This window comes from Betta splendens, chromosome 5 (assembly GCF_900634795.4).
Source record: "Betta splendens chromosome 5, fBetSpl5.4, whole genome shotgun sequence".
NCBI lineage: Eukaryota > Metazoa > Chordata > Actinopteri > Anabantiformes > Osphronemidae > Betta > Betta splendens.
The window spans coordinates 14,549,485-14,558,722 of NC_040885.2; the positions used below are offsets into that span (position 1 = coordinate 14,549,485).

Below are 9,238 nucleotides of genomic sequence, written 5' to 3' on the forward strand. Positions count from 1 at the left end.
ACAGAACACTAATTCATTAAACTTAATCCTTTGATTGTCTAGTCCAGTAGTAGTAAAGCAGGTGGACTGGTCTCTTGAAGACATGCTGCACGGTGCTGGTGTGTACAGTAGCTGCATGCATCCTGATGCCTAGTGTTTGCAGCAGTGCTTCTTTACAGCTGACTCAGCACTTTGATGGCGGATTTGCGCTGGCACGCGTGTGGGCACTCCTGCATGTGGTTCTGCATCAGTCTCTGATGTGTTGATGGGCTGCTGATTTACAAGATCAGAACCTAGATGGCGCCAAACGTCAACTCTGTGGGGTGCCAGCCTATGGATTTATTAAATTTAGACAAAGATGACCTCAACTGGCTTCAGGGAACTGTAGCATTTCTAATTACTTTACCATCGCGTCTAAATATTTAGCTGATTATGATTAATAGTAATTTTTTTGTTTGGTCATTAACACAATGGAGCCTTCTCCTTACTGTTCGACGGAGGTACCACAATTGTTGCTTTCTTATGAAGCAACACACATAAGCCATATCTTTTAGCAGCAGAGCTGACTGTAAAATGAATAGGACCGCAAGCAAGAAAATGTGCCCTGAAAAAGTGCTCTTCAGCTGTAACTGTCCTAATTGTATTGGGTATTACCCATCTGGTACATCTCCTCATAATGTTGGTCATATATCAAAGCCCTAAAATGTCTGTGATCTGCCCTCTGCTGTAGCACAAGCACACACAGTGTCTAGAAAGAGATGATCAAATTCAGCTCCCCTGGCTGCTGATCTGACAATGAATCGTGTCTGTTTAATGAGGAGAGGGATAAATGACAATGCCAGCGATTAATTAGGAGCGTGTCAGTCGCCGTGTCGCGCGTGCATGCAGGATGCATGAATGAACCTCTGTCACCTGATGCCTGCGCTAATTAAACCTTAAAGTTGACGCGATAGTAAAAGCTCTAAATATAGAGCGGTTGTAGCGGCGTTCCAAGTCATATTTAGACATGCAAGCCACACTAATGCGCTGTAATTACCCCGTAATGAAACACGAGGGCTCCTCGTAGCGTCAGAGGCGTCACTTCAGTGTGTCCGGGAGTCGACTGTTTGTGCAATAATCCTAATCCCGCTGCTAATCCTTTCATGCTCCTGCACCTGCTGCTGCTGCTAAAGCCTGGAACCACAATCGTTTGTGACACTGTATCAGCTGTGAAGACGCTAAATCCCATACAATGAGCATAAGATGGTGAATGAAGTGATAATTGGGCTGATGTGTGGTAATAGAGAATGCATTATGCTGCAGGATAGCAGTGTGTGCTATGTGATGTATATACAGTATCTAGTGCACATTCAGATTTTTTACCCGTACCTTAACATTTTCCCACCTGCAGTGAACCTGCAACAGGGAGCCGGTAACAGAAATGTTTTTTTTTTCTTCATCTCACCTCCTCCAGCCCAGTGGAAGCTCTCCTCGCTCCTGAAGCCAGGACGACTTGCCAATGCTGCACAATCCTTTGTCCTGCGCTTCACACGGCACCAGCTATTCTCATGCTGCATTGTAAACACGTCGCTGTCATAGTCGGTGATTCTTATAGGATGCGGCAGGAGGTGGTCTTTTATATTGTCACATTTTTAGTAGGTTGTGGTTGGTTCGGAAAACTCCCCGTCAGCTCATATATTGACTTTAAAATTATAAATGGATGAATTCATTTGGTTTTTAAATTCCTTAAACAGACATGTAAATGCTGCTTTTACTTTGGCGGCTACGTTTGCCAGAATTGCACACAGTCAGATCTACACCAACAGAACGGCTTTTTTTCTATTGTTTAAAGCTTTAAATTACATTTATTTTATAAATCTTAATAGAATAAAACCGTATTAATGCATTTGATTTGACCCATCTCCCCGACCCTCTTCCCTGTGGAAGGTTAAGCCAACCAAACATGGCTTTGCTCGTTATGAGCATCAAAACATTAAAGGATGAAAGTCCTCACTATCTCCACCGAATCGGTGGATCTGCCCAGGGCTTCTGAACGGCAGCCACACCACCCTGACACCGCCATCGCCGCCTCCTGTTTTTTACCATGTCCTATTTACGTATTTACTCGTCCTTCCTTCGCCCACGACTCGCTTCTTATCTCGCCCATTAAAATTAATCCTCGTCTAAAAATACCTACTTCCTCTCATCCGCGAGGACGTAATCGAGGAGGAGATGCTCTCTCCCTCTGCCGCTTGGTGACAATTACTCCGGGAGAGTGTGCGACGGCTTCTGAGGTACTGTAAAAAAATGACAAACGCAACCTGTGTTTGTAAAACGGAGATCTTAATCACACACTGCCACACTCCAGCGCCTGCCGAGGCCTGATTCGGATTCTCCGTCTCGATGTTTGCTGTTTTCAGTGGTTTGTTGACACAGTTGCTAACAGTTGAAGCCATATGAAGGAAGAAACGCTCTATAGGCTGTTTTTTTTACGGTTGGTATTAAATACAGAAATCAAAATGGGGAAACTCGTCAATGTATTCAGATTTGAAATATTCACATTTAAACTGAAATTTGTGGGAGTGTAATAACCATAAAAAGTACTGTAATTCACACTTTCCCATGAGCTTTCATCTTGATAGTGTAGTGATCAGCTAGTGTGCATCACATTTAGACCGACTAATATGCTGAGGCCATGCCATCGCACCGACCTCCGGTTGGATAATAACTGTCCCTCTTATGTGCACGCACACGTGTGCGTGTGTGACCTTGTGATGATGCCCCGGTGTGATGCTTTGGCCCAGCTGATTACCTGTCAGCAGGTTTTGTGCATCCACAGATGAACACAAAGTCCCCACCTTGCAACACACTAGACCCACTGGGCTGATCGCTGCACTCCTGCAGGATTTAAAAGGAACACACACAAACACACACAAATGGGCTCATGTGCGATCGGGAACACAGATTGTCTATTAAGGAACGTATTAGGAGAACCCAGAGGTCCCACACTGAGTCCGTTTGTGCAGCATTAGTGCAGCATTTTATGTTGTCTGATGTCTAATGATACCGAATGCGAGCACATATGAGACGCACTAATGCACATAGTGTAGGTACGCAGACACAAACATTCATCACCCGGTGGACTCCATCATGGGAGAATTATGCCAGCGGGAGTCATATTAGGAGAAACCACTGACTTGGAGTCTCATTCTGTGGCTCCACACAAACATAAGTGAAAATAATGTTTTGGTCTTTGCAGACAACCGGTGATCAAACATTTGACTGATTTGTCTCGGACGGCATCTTTGTGCGACTGAAAAGAGCTCCGTGACCCTCGCGAGCGTTCGTCTGTCGTGATTGATTTCTATTTCGGTCGCCTTCATCTGTGTCTTGGTGTCTCAGCGTGTGTGCATGCGTGACTTGTCCTAGCGGTGCTGGGCTGGTGACGAGCTCAGTAAAAACCTTTTTTTCCCTTATGACAGTGAAAGTAGGAGGAGTGTTTGTGTTTATTAACAGGAGCAACAAGAAACCTTAGCTTTTCACACTCACGCTGGAGGCCTTTGGATTCACTAAAGTTTTATTCAAATATGAACTTGGTGACCTTTGACCTGAGAGTTTCTACAGCCTTAATTTTAAGATTCTTTGTCCTTCCATTTTTCGTTTTACAAACTTGATTCATCGCAGCTGCTTGCACTTAAATCCATATTGCTGTGATTAATGCCAACATAAAGGAGAGGATAAAAACTAAACGGGGTACGAGCATGCAGTAATCTTTAATACTTGTTGTTGGAATGGTTACAGTTAGGGAGCTCCTGCCGAACTCGGGCCCTGGAGCACCTTCAGAAGTCAGGCCCTTCCTTCTTCAGCTTCTTGTAGTCTGTGCTGATGGCCACAAGCTGAAAGAAGCCGGGGGAACGCATTTCAATACGTAAACTTCACCAGTAATAACAAAGACTTTAACACCACGGCACACATTTCTGCACTAACGGGGATTATTTACTCCCCGTGTATTTTTCCTTGATTGTTCCGTCATTAAAACCTTCACCTCTCTTTCTTCTCGCCTCCCCGCTCTCACCCCCCCCTCCCTCATTACGATCATTGTTTGGACTACAGTAGAATTTCGATGCGAGACCTTTGCCTCGCGATGGAGAATTAAACATGCTGTGTCCTGACCTTTTGTCTGCAGCCGCTTTCATTTCAGTGGCAGCCAACACAGCCCTGAAATCCTTAGAAAAGTCTCTTTCTGTGGAAAACACATCATCCAGATCTGCTCTTCTGGGGCCTGTCACTGCCTTGTTTTTCTGCTCTTTTTTGGGTCAGCAGCATTAATATTTTCATTAGTTTGTCTGGGGCTCTGGCCTTGTTCAGGAGGTAAGGCGTATTATTACCCAGCGCTAAAAGCTCCCGGCTCCATCTGCCTTCATTTGTTTTGAAAGACACTTTGTTTTCCTTTGTTGGAAAGGACGTGGAGGAAGCCAAGAAGCAGCCACTCTCATCTGACATGGTTCTGCCAGTGCTGGTTTGTCCAAATCTATTTCAGTGGGGATCAAATCTGATGATGAATGTGTGATCTTGTCTAGATTAGCTCTCTGGCAGACGCGTTGAGGACGGAGGCAGTGATGGCGTGCGTGTGTGTGCGTGTGTGTTGGGAGCGGCCACCTTGTACTGGTAGGTTGGGTCGAGCCTGTTCCAGGGTTCCGGGTTGTTCTTCTTGTCCCAGAGGCTGCGATGGAGCAGGGGAGCGAGGGGAGAGAGCAGACAGGAGACATTAGAGAGAGAGAGAGAGAGAGAGAGAGAGAGAGAGGCAACAGAAGGACGGGCAAACGGAGACGGATGCAGATGCCGCGTTCGAGGCAAAAGTTGGAAAAAGAGACGAGTGATTATGAGATGAGGTGAACTCAGCCCAATGACTTGGCAGCGCTGCCTTGTTCATTAAGCAAAGTCTGGATCTCACAAGGCTCGGTGCCGTCCGTCCCCCCTCATCCCCCTGAAAGCACAAACAGCGACAGAGAGAGAGAGAGAGAGAGAGAGAGAGAGAGACGTGGCAGCACACACACACACACACACCATCACCATCACCAGCCGGTGATGAGGTCGGGCCCCGGGGCCGTCCCTCAGACGGAGCCTGAGCAGTCGTCGGGTTCATCGCCGGCTCGTGCAGCTTCCCACATGCGACAAGTTAACACAAACATCTGTGTTTGTGTAAAAAATTAGTTCAGCATATGCGGCTATTAAAAAGCAATTATTTTGATACTGGTATACAGTGGATGCATGGAGACGAGCGTTTATCTCCGGATGCATTTTGTCTGATGTGAATCTAGTGTCTGTTATTAAACCCCAATCTTTGTTTTAATAAGCGCTCATTAAATTTAATTAGATTTTACTTTCAGTGTTTGTATCACTGATCTGCACTCAATGGTCACTTTTTTTAGGGACCGCTTTAAAGTTAGAACCATGTTATAATATACAGTTAGACACTGTGTTATAACTCCTGCACTTATTACGAACTTAATCCAAAGGAGAATAATAGCAGAGTTGCTGCCATTTGGACTGAATTGGACTACAGAATAAACTGGGGTTCAGAAACAGGCAGAATAAAGCCTGAGTCACCAGAGAGTTGGGATTATCTCACGCTGTCACGACTCACTATTACACCAAAGATTACAGACCATTCGGAGGACTTACGCGACATGAGGCCCTCTCGCCAGACGGATCAGGTAGAGCGAGGCCCCCATGGTCCCCGCGGCGACGAAGAGGAACAGAGGGATTAACTGAGAGGAGGAGGAGGAGAGAGGAGTTCAGCAGCGAGTGCATATAAACCAACATGTCCGGGCTAGTTGTTATTCCTGCACCCCCCCCCCCCCCCCCCACACGCTGCCCTGCTCCATATGCATGAGGCCCCGGCCGTGTGTGAGGCTGCTCACTGTCAGCGCGGGTTGAACAGACAAGGACGCCCCCCCCCCCCCCACACACACACACACACACACACACACACACACACACACACACACACACACACGCGCTGAGCGACAGCATCTCTCACGCACGCAAACGAGCCCTCCACTCATCGACGCCGCCGACTCGTCACAGAGTCGACACCGACGAAGTAAAACCGCTGGCGAGCAGCTGTTCTCGGCCCACGCAGATCTAGCGGAGCTGCGGCGAGATGACAGTTTGATCAGGTTGAACTGAAGGACGTCGCTGCTCGGCTGTAACCACACATCTGTCTTCTGTCTGATTGCGTTGCCACTCGCCTTGTTGCCGATTAGGAGAATGTCTGCTGATAAAACTTTGATATTCGCCGCCTCGAAGTTGCGATTGAGACAACAACCCCCCCCCCCCCCTCCTCCCGCTGCACTCAAAAGCTCTAAGTATATACTTAACAACTCCGACTCTGAACTCTCTGCTTCAGATGTCTGGTCGCTGAGCAAATGCATTGTAAAGATTAGGAGCAGAGCTGCAACTATTAATTATTCTGTGCGTTTGCTCTGCCAAAAAATTGTTTCTAATAAATACCAAATATTACACCATTTCCTAAAAATGACATTTTTCACAATGTCCAACCATAAACCAACAGACACTTATTGGCCTCCAAAGTGTCACAGATTATAATGCATCCATCAGCTCAGACTGGACCCGTCTCTTCTCTGCTTTGACCTCTTCGTTTCCGCCCACACGCGCGCTCCCTCCGCTGTTCAGACTGAGGACACGCAAAGCGGGTCAGCGCCGGCACGGGGAACCAGCCGCTTCCATCAGCGCAGCGGACCTCGGAGCGACCCGGCTCCCTCGCGTTGGGGTCACGCGGACCCGCTTTGCCGAAGGAAGGCCTAATCCTGGCGTCTTGACTCACACGTGTGCGTTCAACAAATGAGCTGGGCTCAAAGCCTCACGTCGCGCATACAATAGTGTTTTACATTCACTGGGCTTCGCTGTGGTCGGCGCCCCTATTACTGTTCTGGAGCAAAGCCAAACCCCCGTCAATCCACGAATGTGGGTCACCCTCATCACACGGCAGCTCTGAGGCAACAGACGACAACAGTGGCTGCGCCGCCTTTCTTCTTTCACTTCCTGGTGGAAGCGTTAAAGCGTCCACGCTGTTGGCTTTAAACAGGTCAGTCACGATGGGAATAACAATCCTTTGCCTTCCAGGCTCCAACGTCCACGCTCTCACTTCCACACCACATCCCCCAACAGCTTAGTCAGCGATTTTTAGGATGTGGCCGGAAAATGTGTCGCTTTACTTTTAATAGTTCGTTTTATCATCGCTCGGAGTTGACCTGTTCCTGTGCTTGTGCACTACACTTCCTGAACATCATTACTGGACATGTGTGGTACATTTTGACAAAGAATCCAGTGTGATTACACAGCGAATGTCGCTTTTATGACATACAAGCTTAAAACCCCCAAAATCCTGGTTAAACCTTTAATCTACAGTCAATCGAGCTTTTATAAATCAAAATTTGGAACATAAAGCGTGTTGTTAGAGATTAGACATTAAAAAACAGATGAAGACGATGGGACCTACCCCTGGATGCTTCTTCGCATGCTGAAACATGGTCCTAATCATCTTTACAGTATTTGTCCTCCAAAACCAAACCCTCCCTCCCAAAAATAACACAAAACCCCGAGAGGAGAAAAGTGACCGCTACACTGTGATGAACGAATCCACTTCGAGTCAATTCCCCTCTGCAGATTTCTAGAAAGAGCCGTTTGTTAGCTCAACTGCACTGTGTTGGCTGGTGCGGCCAAACTTGTTGCCAATCTCTCCCCTCCCTCCCTCCCCTCCCGTGGATAAATGAGAGGGTCAGGGGGGACAGGGAGAAGTGGAGAGAGAGGGGGAGAGGCCGTCCTAATCCTCATAATCACATCTGTTGAGGACGTTGTATGTTTCCACAGAGGGTCATTTGGAGCTCAGTGTCCTAAAGTGTTACACAACAACAGTCCGCACTGGATTTTTTTATGTATTTCATTCTGACACGAACACGCAAACATGTCCTCTGAGGCGCAGCCGCGCCGGGAGCCGCTCCTGTAATGGCTTCTTGTTCAGACCTCGCAGCCACAGTGCAGCCATTGTGCCGTGTGCGGTTGCTTTTGTGTTACTGTGCAACAACAAGCCGCCGTTTCCACGTCTCGACGTGCGTCGTCCGACGCGTCCCTCGGGTCGAGACCTTTGTCCCAGACATGATGATGGCGATTGATCAGCCAGTGATGCAGTGTCTGCAGTGTCCGATTCCTTAACAGCACTTTGCAAGCTGATGTAATTAACAGCAGAATGCAAAGCTCGGCGAAATGCACAGGTCATTACTGTCCTTACTTAAGGTACCGCTTGTGTTTCCTCCATTCATCAGGCTTAAGTGGATGAGACGCTCTTTAGCCGCGCGGCAGTGGAGGTCCGTCAGTCGGGTCCGACTCTCAGCAGCTTCCTCTCATGGCATTTCTGGTCTGAGGGGGAGGAATCCCACACTTCCCCGTTATTAGGCTGGTATTTTATCGCACACCTCATTTCAGCGAGGTCACGAAACTTGATTATTTAGTAAAAAAAAAAGTCATTAAGGCATTTCTTTCATTACGCTGAGATCATTTGTGAAGAACAAAACCAAATATTGGTTGTATTTTCATGGCATTTGGTGCAAATGTCCACGATGTTCCAATTATCCTTCACTAGAATTAGGATTTCTGAGACGGCTGTGAAAATATAAATGTCTCTGAATCACATTGATTATTCATCGCAAATAATCTGCATTTAATCCTTATGATTGTTCATTTTAAAGAAACCGTGTTACACTACAGGATGGAGCACTGTAAATTTAAAGCCTTTTAGCTTATTGTTAAATGAATATTTCACCATAAAAGGAGCCTAAGAAATCCATCATACATGTGTCAAAGCTGGTTTTGCACATGCTGCATTACTTGGAGTGTGCACCAGATCCCTTGACTTCTAACTTGTGTTTACTGTATCAAAGTTATCCGATATCCGGGGATGATTCATGCCGGAGCGCCTTCGTCCTGCAGCCGTTTGAGTCGCCGTCAGTTGTTCCACCCGACGTTTGTCAGTGGAGAAAATGCTATTTCTGGAAACCACACGGCAAAATAATGGGAGCAATCGTTCACCCAGCAAGGATAGAGAGATTGATGAGGGTTGATGGGGAAGGAAAGGTGCTCAACAAGGAGGATGGGGGAGAAATGAGATGCATTAAGATGAAAGAGGCAAGAGCAAAAGTCAATATGACCCCCCCACCCCACCCCTCCCCTGTCGGCCTCCTCCATTGTTTCCCCCTAA

At 47.1% G+C, this 9,238-nt stretch overlaps 1 protein-coding gene across 1 annotated transcript; it reads right to left on the reverse strand.

Annotated features, from left to right (window-relative positions):
- Positions 1–3,712: 3,712 nt before the first annotated feature.
- LOC114856348 (cytochrome c oxidase subunit NDUFA4) lies at positions 3,713–7,719 on the reverse strand. The gene is made up of 4 exons (XM_029152227.3): positions 7,484–7,719; positions 5,644–5,729; positions 4,618–4,681; positions 3,713–3,854 (listed from the first exon to the last, which is right to left on the reverse strand). The coding sequence occupies exons 1-4, from the start codon at positions 7,523–7,525 to the stop codon at positions 3,798–3,800; spliced, it is 249 nt and encodes an 82-aa protein (XP_029008060.1). The 5' UTR covers positions 7,526–7,719; the 3' UTR covers positions 3,713–3,797.
- Between the last annotated feature and the right edge of the window lie 1,519 nt (positions 7,720–9,238).